Consider the following 23,990-nt stretch of genomic DNA (forward strand, 5'->3'; position numbering starts at 1 on the left):
CTCCGGTTCAGGTCCTGATTTTTCGGTTATGGATGAAATGTTATCTTCTGGAGCTTGTAAATGATTCAATCTTTAACCAAATTATGACTTTTTATATTCTAAATTAAACTACAAACACTAAATTACATGATGAAAAAAGAATCAAGTAATTTCGACTTCATATGAGTGAGTTATGCGTATTTTAAAAGCGGGACAGATTCAAAAAAAAAGTTGAAACAGAAAATACGCAGCATTCATATGCCATCTTCCGGGTTTTATAACTGATTCAACATCTAACCAAAATATGTGTTTTATAGCGTAAAATGAACTACAAACATCACATTGCTTGGTGGAAAAAAATTAAGTAATTCTGACATCATATGAATGAGTTATGGACATTTAAAGAAATGGGACAGATTCAAAAAAACAAAAAAAAGTTGTTGAAATAGAAAAAAATGCAGCATCGATATTCTTTCTATTGGGACAGTGTCTGATTCAATATCTAATCAAAACATTTGTTTGTACAATCAAAAATGAATTACAAACTCCAAATTATATCTTGGAAAAAAAGTTAAATAATTCCGATTTCATATGAGTGAGTTTTGCACATTTTAAAAAATCGGAAAAATATCAAAGCGGTTCCGATTTTTAGAACCAGGACCAATTTTTATAAATATGAAGAATCGGTAACCGGACCTTATGTTCATCCCTAATCCATGTCATACAATCTTTTGATGTTTTTCTTGGGTTTCTCAATGGTTTTATCTATGAAACCGATCTTGTTTTTTGCAAGGAGAAAGTTCTCAATCTCTTGAGCCGAATATGTATCATTCTTGTCAGATAAGGCATTGTTTACTTGCATTTGTCTAGGAGTCAGACTGGTGGAGAGTTGTGGTCTGGTGTGTTGTCGTCATTCTTGTTTGAGGATTCTGCATCTATTGACGGATCTTCATAAGGGCGGGGGGGGGGGGGGGGGGGGATGTGGCCCGCCCTATTTTTTTTTAGAATAAGTCCATTACTATTAAAAACTTTACATATTAGACCCAATACAAAAAAACATTGACTATGGCCCCCCTGTTGTTATATATATATATATATATATATATATATATATATATATATATATATATCCCCACCAACTCATTTGTTCAAGCTCCGTCACTGTCTGCATCGTCAACCATGGCGTTGGTCGTTGATGTGGAAGATATATATATATATATATATATATATATATATATATATATATATATATATATATATATATATATATATATATATATATCCCCACCAACTCATTTGTTCAAGCTCCGTCACTGTCTGCATCGTCAACCATGGCGTTGGTCGTTGATGTGGAAGACACCATCGACGACTTATTGGGTTTCTATAGAGCAGTTAAATATCCTATTCTAATACCATGATGAAATCGATAAGAGATCGCAAAATATTTCTATGATTTCATTGATTCAATAAACAAAATAAAACTCAATATATACATGCCACCATAACTATAAGCTAGAAACCAGGAAGTAATAAGAAAAAGATAGAGAAATAAGAAGAAAGAGATATCAATTCCAATATATTTAACTCAAGTTGAATTATCAATAGCTCAATTAAACAATAAAAAAAATAAAAGGTACAAATTTAATAAGACATACCCATACCTTCGAATATTTATAAGAAAATTATTGTAAATATTTTATTCCAGATGTAAGACCCACATAAGTTCTTTTTAAAGAAAAATATATATATATATATATATATATATATATATATATATATAATTTTAAACATTTAAAAAGTTTGAATTTATAAGAAAAAATTAGAAAAATATTGAATTATTAAAATTAAATTGTTTGTTTTTCTTTTAAATTAAACAAATAATTTTGATAAATAAACAAAGGAAACTAATAAAACTTTGATTTAGAAAATTTGAAAGTAGAAGAAAGTCAATTAATGAAATTGATATGCAACTTATTATTATATTTATTGCAATTATTATACGTGGAAATTAATATAGATTTGGATATGACATTCAATTTTTAAAAACCTATCCACTCTTTTGTCCATAGTTTTGTATTTTTCGTAAAAGAAAAATAATAACTTACGTATTATCCTTAGAAAAAAGTTCGTTATTTAGCCTTTCATTAATAATATCATATGAAAGAGACTATTTAAAGTATGACCATAAAAATGATAACAAGGAATATAATTCATTTTGTTTTGTACAAAAAATACCAATAGACTATGATATTTATATAAAAAAAAAATGATCATTAAAGTTAGCCGCGTGTTCAAATTTCCATCACTAACCAATATGTATACTTTTTTTTATGAACGACGAGCAAAAAAAAAAGGGTCAAAATCAAATTACAAGAAAAGTTTGATATAAGAAACATACACCAAACAGCAATTGATTTTTGAAAATTTAAACCTACTCTTAATATAAAAAATGTACAAATAATATATTTTATTGGTGTTTTTCGCTACGAACGGTATATAAATACTAAAATTTATTGATATTTCCGTACAATACAAACTGAATGAATTTAAAACTTTATTTTATTTTTTCAAACTTAATTTATTAAATAGTTAAATGAATGTGTCCCTACTTACTTAATACCTTATATCATCATAAATTCCTTTTTTGTCTGCACATAGCAGCTAGGGTTTCCCAACCTCTATATATTCCTACATCAACGTTGTCTACTTCTCTTCCTAAGCAAACAAGCTTCCTACGCTAACAAAATGAAGACGATCACAGGGAGAGTGGTGTTACTCAAGAAAAATGTGTTGGATATCATCGACTTGAGTGCATCGGTTCTGGATCGACTTCATGAGCTTGTGGGGAAAAACGTCACTCTGCAACTTATCAGTTCTCATGGTTTTGATACTCAATCCCCAGGTTCGACTTCTATTATTATACTAATATTATATACTTTTTGTATGTAGAGTTAAATCTACGAGTACTTTTATTTGATTAACTTTTAGGTTTTTGAGTAAATTAATTATAACCAATTAACCATTTTAAAAAATTCTTCAAACAACAACCATTTTGTTACATATTTGTCACGTGTATTCACACTAGTAGTCGATATGTTTGGTGTTAATATTTATCAGCCACCCTCTAAAATCTCAAACTAAAACCTAGAACTAGAAGTGCCCTTTTAGAAGGGGATTGTTTTCAGCTACGATCATTTTTTTATAGTGTTGTTGAAAACTCATATAAATTTTCCTTATCTTCTTCTACCACACCCTTCTTGCATTTGAATGTATGACCAGACACACAAATCCCAAGTAGACACAATATACGAGATGTTTTTGTTAGGTTCGATGTTTGTCTTACAGATGTAGAAGATGTCAATCGTACTGATTTTGAAATTCACAGCTTTATTTAAAATTTTGGTAGAAGTCGCTTTTACGTAAGATGCCCTTACTTGTATTGGTTGAATTATTAATGATATTCATCATAAATTAATTTTACTCTCCTATTTATTTCACCACACACATAGCTTTTGCTTCAAACATAGTAAAAACATTATGGTGGGGATGATTATTGAGTATTGACAAAGAAAATCTCAATAATGTATTATTCAGTATTGAATTATAATGTTTATTATGGGTCAATATTACGATTTTGAAAAAATTATATAAAAGTTTGGCAAGAAAATATGATTAGTTTCTTAATTAAATAAATACTAGTTGTGAGACTCATGTATTATATGAGTTATTTAAAAAAAAATATGAAATTTTAACAATTTTAAAAATTTCAATTTGTAAGAAAAATAAGAAAATTTTTGAATTATTAAAATTAATGAGGCTTTAATGTATTGAATACATTATATATATACACCATTTTTAATAAATACTTTACATATATATTACCTTACGTATTAACAGTGGAATTTTAATTTAATAAAATGAAAAATACAATAACATGAAAAGTGAAAAATAAAAAATTTAAAAATTCTATAAAATACCATGTATCCAAATGAATAAAAAGAAAAACGAGTGTCAAAAAAAGCTATATTATTTATTAGAATAGATTGAATAAAGTTAGTAACCAAGTAAAATCTGTTGGTACAAAATCCAATAAATTGTCACGCAGCATTTATTGAATAAATAAGAGGTAGTTGAAGTTCCACGTTTATATTTACAAATATGTCGGTACATTAAACTTCTAATAACAGCATTTTCAAACGAATTTTGTCCATTGATCGAGAAGATCAACGAAATTAAGCGCTCCAAAAGCAATGTTTGTTTGTTATGTTTTTTTTTTTTTTATTATTTATTTATAAAAGTAGCGAACACATTTAAAGTGAGATTGGTGGTGTAACTTTGGAAGTAAACATTCAACAAAGAATCACCTAATTTTAGAATATCATAAGGTTCAAAATTAGGTACGTATGGTCATGGAATTTTAAAATTTTTAGAGGAATTAGAATATAAATTAAAGAAAAAATTGTGTTTTGGATGAGAAAACAAAAGGAAATGAAATCAGGCTAAATAAACATCCAATTTTACTAAAAGAAACCGTGTAATCAAAATATTGAAACTAGTTGTATGTTTAAGTCCCATTACAGACAAAAAAAAATTGTAGTTTTAAGAGTAGAATTTAGAGTGTGTTAGTGGTTTTTGTTAAAAAAAAATAAAATAATCAAGTATTGTTTTACTTTTTAATTTTTAATTAATAATTACATATTTTATATTATTTAATTGACAAATATAAATCAATATATAAACACAAATTAGTTGTTTATAAAATTTTATACTTGATCTATACATAATACATATGTTTTTATTATTTGGTTAGGTGTGAGAACAGTTTAATATAGAAATTAATACAAAAAAATTATCAACAAGTAAAGATTAAGCATTCTGAAAGTAAACTTTGAAATAAATACAAACAAAAACAAAATGATAAATAAATAAGTAACTTAGTTTATTATGTTTTTCCTGTTTGTCGTGTTATATTTAATAAAATATTCATTAAATAAACTAGTTTTTAGTATATGTTATCTTTGTCGTGTCGTGTCGTGTTTGTCGTTTTTTTTCGTTTTTGTGTTAGTTACAAAAACACGATATTGTGTCGTGTCGTGTTCGTGTTCCATAAAACATTATCGTGCTGTGTCGTGTCAGATAGAAACACGAAACGACAGCATGATTTGTCACCCCTAGATTTCAACAAATTAAATAAGTTAAGAGTGTTTTAAAATTAATTTTATTTAATTATAAAGGAATAATTAATGTTTACTTTGGATTAATAAAATAGATCGTCCTAATAAGTGTTTGATAATAATTCTTAATAAATAATTAGGTGTTTCATTTGTAATAATATTTTTTTATAAACACGTTACATTTGTTAAAGAAGTAAAAATAAAAGTAGCTAAATTAAAAAATATGCATAACATCTAAAATAAATAATTGACATGTCTTATAAGAGTCGGGAATAAAAAATATTAATAAATTTATAGGATCGAACATGTTAAATAATAATGAGAACTTGGTCACTTGCTTAGTTGATTATGTAAACATTTATTCGTGAAATGAGCACTCTTCGAAGTTATTTACACATACTTAATGGTTTTCTTTATTTTGTTTATGCTATTCATATAAATGATATAATATCAGCAAATTCTTTAATTCATAGTATTCTAAATTAAAATCAAAGTTATTTCCATACAGAATAAAATACACTGGACAAAATGATTTCCTTGATTAAGTGATAGAGATATAAATTGAAAAGTCATTGATGAATGTACACGGTAAATATAGGAATTCATAAATAGATTGTTACCGTTTATATTTTAATTTATATTTATTAATATACTAAGTGTGTGACCCGTGTATTACACAGATTTATAAAAAAAAGTTTACTATAAAATAAGCATCACGTATTTTTAAAGTAATAATTTTATATAAATAAAAAGAATATAATAACTAAAGTAACTAATTGAATAATAATATAAGATATTTGAAAGGTTGTAGAGTATTTATTATGAAATTTAATAAAATAATCTACTTTACATATATAAAATCTCAGTAAAATAAATTTAGAAAAATAAAAAATACAAGAAAATAACAAGTGGAAAAAAAAATAATTCAAAACTCTTAGAAAATGACATGTGTCAAATTCAATGAAAACATGACATTTGGCAAAATTAATTTTTATTTATTAGGTTAGAGTATTAAAATTAATCCGGGGCGAAGCCAAAAAAATTATTTTAGGATCTTCCTTGTAATTTAGTTAGAAATCACACACACAAAGACACGCGGCGCGCACGTGCGCGCGCGCACACACACACACACACACACACACACACACACACATATATATATATATATATATATATATATATATATATATAGAGAGAGAGAGAGAGAGAGAGAGAGAGAGAGAGAGAAAGAGAGAGAGAGAGAAGGAGAGAGAGAGAGAGAGAGACCGCTGATTTTGAAGGTTATGTATAAAAAGTAAAACTGGACCCCTCTAAATACATCTTTTTTTATATAATCAAGATAATTTAAGTGAGTTGATTGTAACATGAGAAAACTTAAATAGTAACTAAATTATTTAAAATAAAAAAATAAAATTTTATAAAAATTGAGGGGCATAATATATAAATTTCTAAAAATGGGATTCGTTAAAGAATTAGAAGACGGGTTAACTTGTTAAAATGAGAGTATAAATAAGTCCTTAAATTGTAAAAAATTTGCTGACAAATGGGGATCGAACCTAAATATCTTAAAGGTGCACGAACATGTGACTCCGCCCATGACATTAATTATAACGAGATGACATTTCGATTAAAAGAGAAAACAAAATAAAAAAAATGACAAGTGGATATATAATTTAAAAAATCCCAAAAATGATATATATCAAATTCAATGAGAACATAACAACTGACAAAATTGATTTTAATTTATTAAGTTAGATTAGTTGTGACACCCATGTATTATATGAATTAATTCAAAAAATAAAATATTTAATTATTAAAATTGAAGTGTTTATATATCTTTTAAATTTAAACTAATAATTTAAATAAATAAACAACTAAAATAATTGAATTTAATTTAAAATTTTAGAGATTATAAGGAAAGTTATATTAATAATTACATATACATTTATTACATTTAAATATTATATGAAATTTAATAAAATAAAAAAAATCACAAAATAACAACCATATAATTTAATAAAAATTTACCACAAAATGACTTGTAACATAATAAATAAAAGGATAACAAATGACAAAATTATTTTCAATTATTATAGAGTATTATATGAAACTTGTGATTGGGTCTTAATTTCGTTATGAAAAGTAACATTTCTCTTTTTATTTTTGGTATCTTAACATATTTTCGAAATAATTGTTCAATGATTCAATAAAAATATTCATTTTGTTCTTATTTAACACATTTTAAAATAAGATACACATTTTTTTTTAAAATAAGATACATGCAATACATATTTTAAGACTCGTGGGACCACATGATTTGTATTGATTTCTATTTGCTTTCCACGCTATGTTAAAAAACAATATAATTTCAAACATATATTTTTTTGGTATATAAGAATAATAACAAGAAATATATTAATGTACTAATTTTATTAGTTTAGTGGTTTTACAAGTATTTGTCTTAAAGCTACCGTAATATATTTTAATTTGAAAGTACTTAGATTAGTGGAACAAAATACATTATTATTATTATTATTATTATTATTATTATTATTATTATTATTATTATTATTATTGAAAGAGAAATACAGTATCATGTTTGTTTGGTGTAAAATAAAAGACCTCTAAATAATAAAAATATGGATAAATGATTTTATAGCCTATTGAACTTTCGTATTTTGGTTTAAATTGTTCTTCTTTTTTTTTTTTTTTAACGACGGCAAAATGTGAGTTTTGTCCGGTTCAAGTGGACATTTTAGACAAATAAAAGTGGTAAACCGGTTATGACTATCCACATGAGATGAACACCTTTACTTTCTTCGATTATATCTAAACCCAATCTCACCATCGTTGTCAATCTCCAAAACCTTGTGAGCAACGAAATCACACGTGTATCTGTAGCCAAATTCATGTATCAAATAAACCAACACGCAAACAGTAACATTTAAATTGTAACCCGATTCAGACCACAAACCTCCTAGTTCCTAGCCCAATAAACTGTGGTAATTAATAGTATGAATCTCATAGCATCGGTCTTCAATAACCATTGGTACAGACAAATGATTTTTTGTCACATCTGTTTCTAGCCTTCCACCATCATTGTCTTCACCACTCATCGTTTGAATAATCGTCATCTTGTTTCTAGGGCTTGTAAGTGAGAATAGGGTTGAGGTTTCCATGTTCATAATTCCTTTTTCTGACTAAAAAATCTACATTCTCTTATCATGTCCTAGGATTGTGTTGATTTTTTGTTTTGAACGTCGATTTCCAAGTTTGTTTGATGGTGAATTTGAAATTGTGGTTGTTTATGATTGTAGTTGATGATTGGGAGATAGATGGTGATGATGGATGATAATAGTAGTTGATGGTGGTTTAAGGTGACACTGATAAAAGGTGGATGTTGGTGGTGTTGAATGATGGTCATGCATGGCTATTTTATATAATAACATGACCATCTTGTTGGTTAACTAGTGTTAATTAGAGATTACTTCAGGTTACATGTATCAAATAAGCATGTTGTAACCTATCTTATGACCCTTATAAAGTTAGATAAATAGTTTAGGGACTATTTAAATCAAAAATAGAAAGCTTGATGAGCTACATTGTCATTTTCCCTTAAAAAAATAATAAACACATCAATAAATAAATAAAACATTAAAGAATATATATTTGTACAAAACATTACAAAATTAAAATGTTTCTAAATAATAAGAATAATATATAAATGAAAACAATAATCAATAAAAACATGGTTTTAAAAATTTAGATAATTGATTAAAGAAAACTAAATATTAGCTAATCAATATTAAACCTATTAAAACAATTAAATAAAAGAAGAAGCTAATTATTAAAAAGTTGATGCAAATGAAATGATAGGTGCGTGTTTCAAGGTAAATAATTTGAATTTTAGCTAAAGGTGTTTATGAGGGGTGTTTTTAGATATCTATATAGGAACATTCAATGGAATTCTATAAATTCCATTAAATTATGTGATAAAAGAAATTGATCATTCTTTTGTTAAAGGCAAATGTTTCAGATTTTTTTTTCCTTATGTTCAATAAAAAAAGAAAAATGATATCCCAACTATTTATTTACTAAGTCTCGCTTGAGACATAGGTGGTGATAGTTGAGAGCAGATCAGTTTGTCTTTAGCCATAGATATATCAAATGAAAATATATTATCATCTCTCCCACACTTCATCCACCTACCTATCCCATCATACATGTAGCCCATACACCATCCACATATATACCCTACTTCTCTACCCATCCATGCCCCTTACATATGCACTGGCATGCATATGTCCACCCCACCAACATAACACACCTATATACCTACCCACCCGCCTATCTTCACCCCATTCACCAACCCACCCTCCTAAACCTATACTCACACCAACCTTAACCCCAGTTAAACTGATACACCTATGCCGATGCCTACGCATTCACACCTATACACATACATATGCATACTTGTGTGCATAAATACATACATATGTTCATTTTCTTTCTTTAACTCTTCAAATATGCATCCACATTTTTATTTAATGGCCCCAAAGCAATGTATCTATTAATTGGTTTATCAATTTCAATTATATATATATATATATATATATATATATATATATATATATATATATATATATAATGTGCAAGTTGAATTGAAAATATAGGTTTAAGCATGTAAGTGTATAGTAAATGAAAATTTTATCATCTTTATTGAAAACAATAAGTTAAAAAATATATTTAATTTTATCGTATTACATAATTCAATTCTTGTAACCAATCCACACACTAAACAAAAAATATATTCCATTATATGATAACCAAATGCATTGTAGATTTCAATTCAATTAGATTTCAGTTCCTTCTAATTCTAATTCATGTGACATATTTAATTCTTTCTTAAAACATTCTTCAAACTAATACCTTTTAAGATTATGTATGGAACTCTCTAATCGATACGATGTGATCGAGCCGTGCACCTCCTTTAATATAATAAAAACCTGAAAATATTTAAACCACAAACCGTAACCATAAATCTTAATGATTTTCCCAGAATACCACATACAACATAAATAAATAACAACACATAGTTGTATCGGGTCCGTAATGACCCCAAGTCTATAATGACTCCAAGCCAGATCGGCTCCATCGAGTGAGTATGAACCCCGAGTCCATAATGACTCTGAGCCTATATTGGCTCAATGAGTCTATATCAACCCCGAGTCCATAATGACTTCGAGCCTAGATCGGATCCATGCATATAAAACACAATTATACCAACAATAGTCAAATAGACACATGCATCCTATATACACAATTCAGTGGGTCGACATTGGTGTCTACGACCCATGAGTATAGTGATAAGACTCACCAGAACTCCTCAATAGAAGCTCAGCTGCCTCAATAATAGAACAACCAACCCAAGCTTCCTAAATCCAAACTTAAACCAACCCTTACTCAAATACTTAAGTCTACCCAAGTTTGACAAAAAGTGAAATAGGTCAAAAAGTCAATGGTCAAGTCAACTCAGATGACCTCTATGTCGTGGCAATTCCTTTGCCACATCGTAGTAACGTCCAAACAAATCAGGCTACTCTATCATGCAATTCTTGAAGGTATCCTTAGGCTTATTCTAGCATGCAAACATTCCATACCATATAACATATCAACATGTATGGGTATTTTGGGAAAACTAACTTGATCTCAGCTGATTACATGCATCACACTCTTTCCTTGCAAAATATTTTTAGAAAAGTTTATTTTATTTCAAAAAGATTACCAGTTCCTCAGTTTGAGTCCAGACACACCCAAGAGTGTGTCAGAATCCCTCAAATCAAGGCTCTGATATCAACTTGTAACGTCTAAAATTTCAAACCAAAATTTTCATTTAAAAATAAAATTATTTACTCAAATTACAACTTCAAAAATATAGATAAAATCATTGGATTCAAAAACATTTATTAGAGTATTGACAAAAGTTATTATGTTCAGAACTCTCGAATGGATGCAATGCAATCAAGCAATGCTCATCCTTTATTAGAAGAAAAACCTAAAAATATTCAAACAACAAACCGTAAGCACAAAGTTTAGTGATTTCCCCAAAATACCATATAAAACACAAATAAATACCAACACATAGCTGTATCGGTTCCGTTACAAACCCGGGACCGTAACGACCCCGCATCCATAATGACTCCGAGCCCAGATCAGCTCCATTTGGTTTGTATCATCCTTGAATCCATAATAACTTCGAGCCCAGATCGGCTCCATTGAGTCCATATCAACTTCGAGTACATTATGACTCCGAGCCCAGATTAGCTCCATCCATATAATATACAATTATACCAGCAATAGTCACATAGAAACATGCATCCTACATACGCAATTCAGTAGGCCGATATTGGTGCCTTCGACCTATTAGTATAGTGAAAAGACTCACCTGAACTACTCAACAGAAGACTAACAGCTACCTCATAAACACTGCCAACCTAAACTTCCTAGAGCCAAACTGAAACTAACCCTTAGTCAAATACTCAATTCTACCCAAGTTTAACCAAAAGTCAAATTGGTCAAAAAGTCAACAATCAAGTCAACTTAGATGACCTCTACATCGTGGCATTTCCTTTGCCATGTCGTGGACACGTCCAAACAAAATAGACACGATAAGTCTCGCAATCACGTCATAGCCTTCCTTCGCCACACTATGGTCTTCAGTTTGAAAGACTTTTCTTCAATAAGAGCTTAATCCATAAGGACCAAAGCTAAAATCATCAGTTCTGATTCCTAATAGCTTCATAATGGATAAAGTTTCTAACTTTATTTATTAGGAAGGTCCAAAGCACCAAGATCTAGACTTTAACTCTCAAGAGCACCCAAAAATGCATCTTTCTCTACTTAATCCATTAAGTCTAAGTCTCCAACCTTAAGATCTGAATCAACATGATGCTTATATAAATACATTTCCAGCTTTATGTGTAAAAAATAACAAGCTTTCAAGATCAAAACTTTAATACACCAAAATAACCTAAAGGACCAAGATAACTTGCATGGCTAAAAGGGAAGAAAAAATATCACAAATTTCCTAGTCCATGAGGTCCAAGAAGCATTCTAAACTGATCAAAAGATGTTAGAGTCCATTCAACTTAAAGATCACCCATTAAGTGGACCGAATGTAACAAAAACCACAAATGACAAGATCTAAAGAATTAGATAGCAAGATTAGAAATTTATACTCACAATAGTCTAGAAATGTAGTTTCTTTGATGTATCCAAACTTAAGGCATCATTCCATGCAACCAAGAGAACCTTCTTGATCATTAAACTTCATGAAAATATCATAAAATGCAACCAAAAGAGGAGATAGAAGAAAAGAGAAGCTCAAATATTGAAGGTGGAGGGTAGGGCTTCTCCCTAGGGGTTCAGAGGTGATGGAGGCTGATAAAACGTGTGAAAAGTTGGAACGTGATGCTTAAATACGTTGAAAACCGTAAAAACTAGGGGCTTTGGCTTGACTGATCGCTATGTCGTGGCAATGCTCGCCATTCCATGGTGACAATTTTCACCTAAATCCACAACTTCAAAACACCATAACTTCTTCGTTTCAACTCCATTTTCGCCGATCTTTATATCCACAGAAAGGTACTAACGATCCCCACACTTCAATCTAGTTAGTTTTAGCTTAACACATATCAAACAAAAATCATAATCCATGCAAGAAGCCTAACATATAAAATTTTCCATTTTACCTTTTGGCTCCAAAACTCAAACTAAGGGCTTAGATTACATAAATCGTATTATCAATGTCCAATAAGGTCTAAACCATATTCCCTTGAAACCCAAGGCCTTTACTCGATCCATTTATTTTCCACAAACTTGAAATAAGAAATTTCTCGAAACAAGATGTTACAACTCTCCCCCACTTAAACTGAATTTCGTCCACGAAATCCGTCTTGGTTATATTAATCTCTGAAAACAACGCCAAAAAATTCCACTAGATCCCTCCAACCACTTCGAAATCAAGACATATATACAGAGAAGTCAAGAGATCACTCAAAAACCCACAGCTGCCAACAAACATCCCAAAAACATGAAAATACTCAACTACAAACATTATCTTTCTCTACCTAACGTAAGACCCAAATCACAGCGATAACCACTCATAGCGGAAAACTTCTCAAAAACTTGAATTACAAACTAGTTCCTTCAATAAACTCCCCAAAACCAAAAACCCATTAGTTTAAACCAGGGACAACACCAACCATTCAAAAAGAAAACTCAAAACACATTGATCATGAATTTCAACCACTCCCACATCCAGAAATTGTGCCCAAAAACCTTAAATACTCATTTGACTTCCTAACAAGTCATCACCAACCTATTGCCCCCATTAACAAAATGGTGGCCAATCAAATAATCTCTTGTTGCATCCAAATCCCCCATTAGCTCAGGTGTACAACCACGTGAAAAATCGTTCGAGACATTAACAATGAACTTCATGACCCAAAGTTTCAAATCCAATACCTATCTCTGGCAATCAACACTTAATAAAAGTCCATAAGCAAGTAGATACACACAAATGCAAACATTCAACAAGAGAATTATGATGCTCAACCAATACATCAAACAAAACAAACTTTTACTATCCATATGCTCGAAACTCGCTGGTCACAGAGTCTCCTAACACCCTGAAATGCCCCTACACCCAATCATGCCAATAATACTAACAATCCGAGACATAAGAGTCTCAATCAAATGACTACCAAATTCCACCCATATGATTTATACAACCACTGGTTCACGATACATTGTGACACCATCTAACAAGTAGGACGATAAGCTCATGGTTTCACGTTGATCTTGCCATTATTCCATAATTGTCCTGAAGACTCACGACTAGCACCTTATGGGTCTAAAGGTACTCAATCATCAACACACCGATTTGCAGGAACCCAATCGACATTCCTATCAACACAACAAGAGCCATCCCTTTCTATGACATACAATTCCTTTCACAGAAAAGGTTGCTACTAATGCAAAATCAGAAGAGAACATGGCCACACACAACCAAAGAATGAGATAGGCGGCTGTACTCTTCTTCCAATGAGTACAAACTAAATAAGAATCATACCAATAAATTCGGCCCAAGTGTTCTTAAGCTATCTTACTCGGTCTACATATACCTCCCCCTCATGACCTATTTGATGAACTACCACAATATACATCCCAAGGGAAAGAAATAACCATCCCTAGATCTACGAACTACATTGATCCTTCCTCCTAACCTTACCCAAATAGTGAAGTAATAGCAGATCCAACGAGATGTCGAACCTCAACTGTTAGCAAAAGCATCCTAATTAATATCTGAATCAAGATCCCACACCTTGTTTGAACAAATCCCAACAATACGCTAGTAGCTCAATAAAACTTCCAAAGTTATCCAGAAGTGTTGATACAACCCTGGTCAGATCAATCCAAATACAACCCTGCAGACACGACATGCAAAAATTGTTTCTAAATAGATCTAAAGTCATACTTGAAAAACTGAACAACGCTGTCTCAACATCCGAACTTCCATTAACCAAGGACATGTGCCAAACTCGAGCCTGCTACAAACAATAATTCCACAACCAAAAATGAACGAAATGACCAATGATCGAGAATGCATTGACAACTAATTCAATGATCCGATACACTACTAAACATAGCCCATGTGGAACTAAACAGACGAACTTTGAAGCAGATTGACCGATCAACAACTGCCCATCCTAGACTATAGATAACAATCTATAAAACAAGCTGACAAATCCCTCAACAACCGATACTCAACCTGCGCGACCCAAATGCATCTTGACGTATTCCTCGACGTTACCGAAAGGAACCGCTTGCTACAACGAGCTCCTTATGTAATAAGTTCGTGTCGCGAAGACATCTCTTGTATTCCTAAACACATACATCTGATGGCAACTTGCTCTATACCCCCGTCTTGATCATATCCTAAACCAAAGTCTCACATACTCGGACTGCAGATTCGTGTGACCCATTATTCTGAAACCATAAAGTCGAACAACTCGATGATCTTCCAAGTAGAGTACCTATTTTCTCACCTACTTAGTGTTCGAACTACCACCAACTGGCATTGCAAAAAGACTAAATCTCAAACAGCTCAACCAGATACATACCATCCCCGACTCTTGGAATGTATAAGACAGTGCAAGATGATCTTTCAGATAGAGAACAACCAAAATCAAAGAGATTCTGAATCTCAGACGGAGCCCCCCCCCCCCACACACACACACACCTCAAAAAAAACCTTCCCAAGCATAACCACTCCTATCATCATGAATCCCATGCAGATGCACAAGCAATAATTATGACAATCCATTCATAGCACCGATTCTCTACCTAGGAACAAGTGGACTACCACATACTTCACCTTTAAATCCCCAACTATCACTTCATCATGAGAATCATTAATAAATACAAGAGGCACCATTCTCAAGGTCTGGATAAACTAGAGACATCAAAGTTGTCATTCCCGATTCACATCCTCTGATCGCCTGAAAGAATTAATTCGAAACTAATCTAACTAAATTCAAAGAAACAAAACCCATAATCTCATTTTAAGGCCACCACACCACAAGAATCCTCTTGTGAATCCCCATGTTGCCATACTTGCCGTCAAAACTGCAACTCTCTAGCCCCATGCTAGGTCTACATCCCAACTTTGAAAATCACAAGTCTGGCCTCTCTTTCCTCTGAACACGAAAATCTGGAAAAACATAACACTCGTCAAATATAGTGACATACCACCCCGTCTGCCAATCACTCGGCATCTGACTGCAATCCACAAGCCGATCATCATAATCATTTCCTTCTTGAGTCCCGCAACTCATCTGGAACTACCTCGTAGAAGGCCCCCCCATAAGACCTCAAAATAAACTAACTTACCTAGGTCTACACCAATCAGGCCGAACTGACATGGCCACTAAGGCCCAACCAATCACCAGACCCATCCTTAGTTTGAACATCTACAATCGAGAAACCGATAAGCGTGGAAATACACTGCAATGAATCATGGTGCCAAACCATACCATCTACCCTCAATCAGCTCTTTAGAATCCCTAAAATTTTCCTCGATTCAAGTATTGATCCTGTGATTTCAATAGTACGAGCCCAATACTACCTTTCACACCTATCTGTAATTTCCTCAAGAATCGTTTTGGATCCTTTAAGTAACTACTCATGTTAACTATTGTCCGATCCAACCACATATACGTGCTCTTAAATAAATACACATCGCTAAACTACGCACCAATCCATCTAAGGTACTTCCTAGGCTCTCTTAGGATTCCCACCTCACCCTGTCATTAGCTGCCAAAGAACCTCTACTAATATCAGCTATATACTCCATGAATACAATTATATGCAGCCAAACTTAAATAATATTTCGAATAAAAGACCCTACCCTACAATGGTTAAACTCAAATGAGAGTAGCACAATAGGTCTAAATCAATTATTCTAGAATTATTTAACATATATAGTATGTAACTTAACATATTCATTTAATAGTCAGCTCTCATTAATAGGGGTCCCACAAAGCACAAATACAGCATCATTCAAGCACTAATTCTTTATAGGCTACAAAACATAAAAAGGCATCCTCCAACTAACATGCTTCTGCAATGCTAAGAACTACTGTTAAAACTGTCGGTTGGCTTATGGATGCAAATTGTACACAATACATGATCAAATAGACTATTGAATAAATGATTCCACTTTAGGACCATAACCAGACGAGGAACAGGAAACAAGGCTAAATCAGTCATTCTAGGACTATATGATCCTAACAGTAAACAAATTTTCAAACATACACTTAGCACTCAATTCCACGAACATAGATTCCAAACAGGGTGTTACAACTCTCCCATACTTATATCAGATTTCATCCTTGAAACCCGTCTTGATTAGAATCTCTGAAAACAACGCTAACATAATGCACGAGCTCCCTTTAACCACTTTAAAATCAAGGCATCTATACAGAGAAGTCAAGAGATCACTCAAAAACCCACAACTTACAACAAGCATCCCAATAACTTGAAAATACTCAACCACAACCATTATCTTTCTCTGCCTAATGTAAGACCCAAATTATAGCAAAAACCATTTCATGCAGAAAACTTCTCAAAAACTGGAATTACAAAAAAAATTCCATTAATAGCTCCCCAAAACCGGGAACCCGTCATTTTAACTCCAAAAACCATGACCTAATACTGATCGTCGTCCATTTGCCGTACCTACCCTTAGTCCCTGACTAGGAACACCACCAACCAAGGTTGTAGAACTCGTTACTCGGTACATGTTCGGTCGACTACCAAGTAGCGAGTACTCGGGAGTACTCGGGTAGTACTCGGATTTGGAAATTTATGTAGAAATATTTTTAGGGAAATTATATATGTCAAAATCATAAGATAAAATCATAAGTTGATTGAAATATATAACAAAATTGGATACATGTGAATACACAAAAAATAAAAAACACATAATGGTCTCACTTCGTGAATAATTACTGAAAATTTAAGACATATATGTAGTAATAATCACATGTGTGTGTGTGTGTTAAATAATAAATCATTAAGTACATTATACATATTAATCACCAAGTTGACCGAATTTCACAACACTACTCAGTTCGTAAGGGGCCGATCGGGGAGTACTCGGGATTATGTAACTCGCCTCGGCAATGGGGGGAGTAGCGAGTACTCGGAGGAGTAATCGACCAACTCGGCGAGTTTTACAACACTGCCACCAATCATGCAAAAAGAATACTCAAAACACACCAATCGTGAATTTCTAAGCATGATGTTACAACTCTCCCCCACTTAAAGTGAATTTCGTCCTTGTAATTCGTCTTGGTTAGAATCTATGAAAACAACGCCAACATATTCCACAAACTCCACTTATTGTCTAGTTTAAGTGGGGGAGAGTTGTAACATACTGATGATCAAGTAATCCATGAAAGAAGCCTAACATATATTTTTCCCATTTTACTCTTTGGCCCCAACATACAAACCAAGGGCTTAGATTACATAACCAATATTATCAACGTCCAATAAGGTCTAAACTTTGTTCCCATTAAAACCCAAAGCCTTTACTCGATGCATTTATTATCTACAATCCCGAAATAAGAAACTTCTTGGAACCCGATGTTACAATTAAAATAAAAGATTACGGCCTATTATGGAACTCAACCAAAATTTTATGCCTACACACGAGCATCGTCAACATTTAACTAAAAAACAATAAGTATAAAATCTAATCACGAAACCAAAATCCAATCTCAAAAACAATTTCAGAAAATTAGAAATAGAAACTTACTGAAGGAGGGCGGGCCGGGGGGGAAGGGTGCGGGGCTAATAGATGGCAGTGCTAGAGGTGGAAAAGGGCGGCGCTGAAGCTGAAACATGGAGGAGAATGGTCGATAGCTAAGAAAATCCTTGAAAGGGAGAGCTTTTGTCGATGTGATTTCGTGTGAGGGGAAGCATAACCGATTATCTGTCGAAAAGATGACGGTCGGAGATGATCTTGAGGCTTCCGCTTAGGAGTTGGGTAAAGGAAACCCTAGAAGGTGGCCGGTGGTATCGATGGAAAATTTACGACGCTGCAGACGTATGAATAGAAGGGAAAGAGAGAGAAACCAAGATACCATAATTATAGGTCGTAGTTAAGATTAATTAATTAATTTATATATTAATTATAAGATATATCTTTATTCAAGTATTTTAAAATGATTGGCCTAAAATGAGTTACACATTCACACAATATATTTTTGCTTGATCTCATCTCAAGAAAGGAGAACACAATATATGTTTGTTTACATATGATCCCGTCTCAAGAAAGGAGAAGCTATTACAAATCACACACCACAAACAGAATCACAAAACATATGCAAAAGAAAACAGAAGCACCAAGAGACCAAAATGAAAACCGCCACGACTTACAGAGACCTCAAAGGGAAACCAAGATGAAAATATAACCAAATGAAGCATCCCTACGATCATCACTTCCACTATCTTGAGCTGTAATTTTCTATGTAGCCCACACCATAAGCGATAGGCCAGCATCAGAAAAATGGCACCCCCTCATCAGGGGCAAAACAGTCCAAAATGATCAACTGAAGGAGATATATTCCAACCAGCCATAAGATCATTACTACAGCCTTTTAGCATCTTTCTCCTTATAAAGCAACATCAAACCCACCAGCGACAGGGGCAATTTAGACAAAATCAGTCATTCAGTTGTATGAATACGCCATTCGGTCCAATTGCTTACACCTCGAAATTTATAGCTACCAACAAACCACTTACACATATCAAATAGTCTTTTTCAAACAAACCCTAAGCATGTGTTATAATTTTATGTTGGTCCAATTGCTTTTGCTTTTTTCCTTAAAGATAATGCATTGAATAAAAAAATTATATATATATGCATTATTTTTACAGAAAGGAACTTGAAAGGGAAGGTAGGGAAGCCAGCTAGGTTGGAAGATTGGATTACCACTATTACCCCTCTGACAGATGGAGAATCCACGTATAAAGTAACATTTGAATGGGATGAAGATACAGAAGTGCCAGGGGCATTTCTTGTCCAGAATCATCACCACAGTGAATTTTACCTCAAAACACTCACACTTGAAGATGTTCCAGGACATGGACATGTACATTTTGTCTGTAACTCGTGGGTTTACCCTACAAAACGCTACAAAAAGGATCGTATTTTCTTCACCAATAAGGTATAACCTGAAACACGTCTTTATTTTCAAATTTATGTGTCTATAAGATGATTTGACTAGTTGAACGTATTGATCTTTCTATTTGTAAATAACTTGTATTGGTAATGGTGATCATTAACAAAAGTGCAATCAATTGTTTTAGAATCAGTGTGTTGTTTAACTATTATAATAGAAAATTTATGTCTTTATTTACGTATGATAACTTTTCTACATAAATCAAATTATACAGGCATATCTTCCTTTCGAGACACCTGAATTTCTACGTTCATATAGAGATGAAGAGTTGGAAATCTTGCGAGGGGATGGAACTGGGATGCTTGAAGAATGGGATAGGGTTTACGACTATGCTTTCTATAACGACTTGGGAAATCCCGATAAAGACCCTGATGATGCACGCCCAGTTCTCGGAGGATCTTCAGAGTACCCATATCCTCGTAGGGGTAGAACAGGAAGACCACCCACCAAATCAGGTCCTTATAACATGAACCTATTAAAAAAGATTCAATTCCATGTCTTAAACACATGTTTTGTAAACTAATATCTTGTTTTTATCTAATGCAATAGATCCTAATACTGAGAGTAGGCTTCCACTTCTTATGAGCTTAAACATATATGTGCCAAGAGATGAAAGATTTGGACACTTGAAGTTGTCTGATTTTCTTGCTTATGGTCTAAAATCCATCGTTCAGTTCCTCCTCCCCGAGTTTCAAGCTCTATGTGATACCACCCGTGATGAATTTGACTCGTTTGAAGATATCTACAAGCTTTATGAAGGAGGATTCAAGCTTCCTGGAGGTCCTTTACTTGATCGTATTCGAGAAAACATCCCCTTAGAATTGCTGAAAATAGTTCTTGAAACAGATAGTGATGGAATTGCAAAATTTCCGAAACCACAAGTCATTAAAGGTATACATGTCCTAAATCAGCTAAACCTTAAAACATCTTCTGTTACCAGACATAATATAAGAAAGTAATACCTAAGTATCTTTAATAAGATATAAACTATAAACAACTTTGTAAAAACAAGATTATTCTTTTCAATATATTGTAATGATTGTTACTAAGCACATAAGTAAATTTGGATGATTTGTTTCCAGAGGACAAGTCAGCTTGGAGGACAGATGAAGAATTTGCAAGAGAAATGCTGGCTGGAGTCAATCCTGTTAAAATCTGCCTTTTAAAAGTAAACACTAGCTTAATTACGTGAATATATATATATATATATATATATATATATATATATATATATATATATATATATATGGGAAAAGGGAATATACATTACAGCCCTACCTAAGCTTAGGTACTAAACCTCTTGAAAATACATTGTTCTACTATATAAAGATTACGGTTAATGAATTCACGATTAATACTTCAAGATGTAAATTCAAGATCGACACAATAGGGTTTAGGGTTTAGAGTTTAGGATTTAGGGTTTAGGGTTTAGGTTTATGTTTAGGGTTTAGTGTTAAGGTTTAGGATTTAGGGTTTAGGGTTAGGGTTTAGGGTTTAGGGTTTAGTGTTTAGATTTAGGGTTTAGGGTTTAAATTTAGGGTTTAGGCTTAGGTTTAGGGTTTACTAATGTTCACTTGGATGAAGTAAGACGATATTTGAGGAAAGAAAACGAAGATGATAAAGCAATAATGAAAGAAAGAAATGTTACGGAGAATGATATATTTAACAAGTGAATAATTATTTACTTTTTTAAATTAGTTTTATTTATGATATATCTAATAATTATGCCGTTTCCAAAAATATCTAATAATTATGACATCATATAAACACTTATATATATATATATATATATATATATATGTGTGTGTGTATATATATGTATATATATATATATATATATATATATATATATATATATATATAATTGAGGAAAGAAAACGGAGATGATAAAGCGATAATGAAAGAAAGAAATGTTATAGAAATAATATATTTACCAAGTGAAACAAACCGGGTATATTTAGAATGTTAAAACGACATATTTTAGAAGTTTAGTACCTAAGCTTAGGTGGGGCTGTAATGTATATTCCCTATCCCCTATATATATATATATATATATATATATATATATATATATATATATATATATCCTCCACACCACAGTAGAAATGTTGTTGATGTTCAACCATGATTGAGAATTCTTTTCGACTTTGCAGGAGTTCCCTCCAACAAGCAAGCTGGACGTCCATGTTTATGGAAATCAAAATAGTTCGATAAAACCACACCACATTGAGAAAAACTTAAATGGGTTAAAAGTAGATGAGGTAAGATCGATCATTCCAAAATCGAATCCAATCAAGATGGCGTTGTTTGTTACTAAAGAATAAAAGATAACATGAATATGTTTTTTCACTTAGGTTTTGAAAGCAAATAGGTTATTCATACTGGATCATCATGACTCATTGATGCCATACTTGAGGCGAATAAACGCAACCAAGAACAAGATATATGCATCAAGAACTTTGCTCCTGCTACAAAACGATGGAACTTTAAAACCATTAGTAATCGAGTTAAGCTTACCCCATCTTGATGGAGATAATCTTGGTGCCATTAGCAATGTTTACACCCCTGCTGAAAATGGAGTGGAAGGCTCCATCTGGCAGTTGGCGAAAGCATATGTAGCAGTTAACGATTCTGGAATTCATCAACTCATCAGCCACTGGTATACTAACAGAAATTCATAAGGAACACTTTATAGACTAGTGCATATATATATTTTAACCATATCCTTTATATTTCACAGGTTGCATACCCATGCAGTTGTTGAGCCATTTGTGATTGCTGCAAATAGGCAACTTAGCATACTCCACCCTATTTATAAGCTTCTATACCCTCATTTTCGTGATACCATGAATATCAATGCATTCGCTAGGCAGATATTGATCAACGGTGGAGGCATCCTTGAATTAACTGTATTTCCTGGAAAATATTCCATGGAATTGTCTTCGGTGTTGTATAAGGATTGGGTTTTTCCTGAACAAGCACTTCCAGTGGATCTTGTCAAGAGGTACGTATTTAAGAGGAAATCATGCTAGATATAATACTTTTGTAAGTTGTTATTAGTAGTGTAAACTTGATTAAATTTTGATTAATGTAACTTAGGGGAATGGCGATTGAGGACTCAGATTCTCATCATGGACTTCGCCTACTAATCGATGATTATCCATATGCGGTTGATGGACTTGAGATTTGGTCAGGTATCAAATCTTGGGTTGAGGATTACTGTAAATTCTACTACAAGAACGATGATATGATTCAAAATGACACAGAGCTTCAATCATGGTGGAAGGAACTGCGAGAAGAGGGACATGGTGACAAGAAACACGAGCCATGGTGGCCTAAAATGGATTCTTGTCAAGAACTGATAAACATCTGCACTACATTCATATGGGTGGCTTCAGCTCTTCATGCCTCTGTAAACTATGGGCAATACCCTTATGCTGGTTTTCTGCCTAATCGTCCAACTCTAAGCCGTAGGTTTATGCCAGAACCAAATACTCCTGAGTACGATGAACTTAAAGAGAATCCTGATGATGTTTTCTTGAAAACCATTACTCCACAACTACAAACGCTTCTTGGGATAGCGCTAATAGAGTTATTGTCAAGGCATTCATCGGATGAGGTTTACCTTGGACAAAGAGATTGTCCTGAGTGGACAATGGATGCAGAACCTTTGAAGGCATTTGAGAAATTTGGGAAGAAGCTGAAAGATATCGAGGAAAAGATTGTAAAAATGAACAATGATGAAAAGTTGAAGAACAGGATTGGACCAGTTAACGTACCATACACCCTACTATACCCAACGAGCGAAGAGGGACTTACTGGGAAGGGAATTCCTAATAGTACGTCCATGTGAGATGGGTTTAGCAGTATGTTTATAACACATGATTGAATAACAAAAGGAAAATCGGACCATGTCTCGATTATAGTATTCTATTAGCAAATTGATTTCATCTTGTTTGTTGGTGTGAACTCTATTTGTACTTATAATGTGTTTCTATAAGAATAATGAAGCTATTGTATTATCGAA

The 23,990-nt window shown here is 32.5% G+C and overlaps 1 protein-coding gene across 1 annotated transcript; it reads left to right on the plus strand.

Annotated features, from left to right (window-relative positions):
• Nucleotides 1-2,677: 2,677 nt before the first annotated feature.
• On the plus strand, nt 2,678-23,990 carry LOC145073918 (putative linoleate 9S-lipoxygenase 5). Its single transcript, XM_079020389.1, has 9 exons — nt 2,678-2,881; nt 19,659-19,948; nt 20,178-20,418; nt 20,513-20,854; nt 21,046-21,131; nt 22,117-22,224; nt 22,318-22,622; nt 22,704-22,967; nt 23,063-23,990. Exons 1-9 carry the CDS (start codon nt 2,725-2,727, stop codon nt 23,814-23,816), a joined length of 2,547 nt encoding a protein of 848 aa, XP_078876515.1. The 5' UTR covers nt 2,678-2,724; the 3' UTR covers nt 23,817-23,990.

This window comes from Lactuca serriola, chromosome 9 (genome assembly GCF_051521515.1).
Source record: "Lactuca serriola cultivar US96UC23 chromosome 9, Lser_US96UC23_V15, whole genome shotgun sequence".
Lineage (NCBI taxonomy): Eukaryota > Viridiplantae > Streptophyta > Magnoliopsida > Asterales > Asteraceae > Lactuca > Lactuca serriola.

What these genes read in the sequence shown, in the direction of transcription:
- LOC145073918 (XM_079020389.1), top strand. Translation starts at nt 2,725, where the DNA reads ATGAAGACGATCACAGGGAGAGTGGTGTTACTCAAGAAAAATGTGTTG. An exon ending in ATGGGTTAAAAGTAGATGAG is followed by an intron (nt 22,225 to 22,317) that starts GTAAGATCGATC and finishes TTTTTCACTTAG; the next exon opens with GTTTTGAAAGCAAATAGGTT. An exon ending in CATCAACTCATCAGCCACTG is followed by an intron (nt 22,623 to 22,703) that starts GTATACTAACAG and finishes TATATTTCACAG; the next exon opens with GTTGCATACCCATGCAGTTG.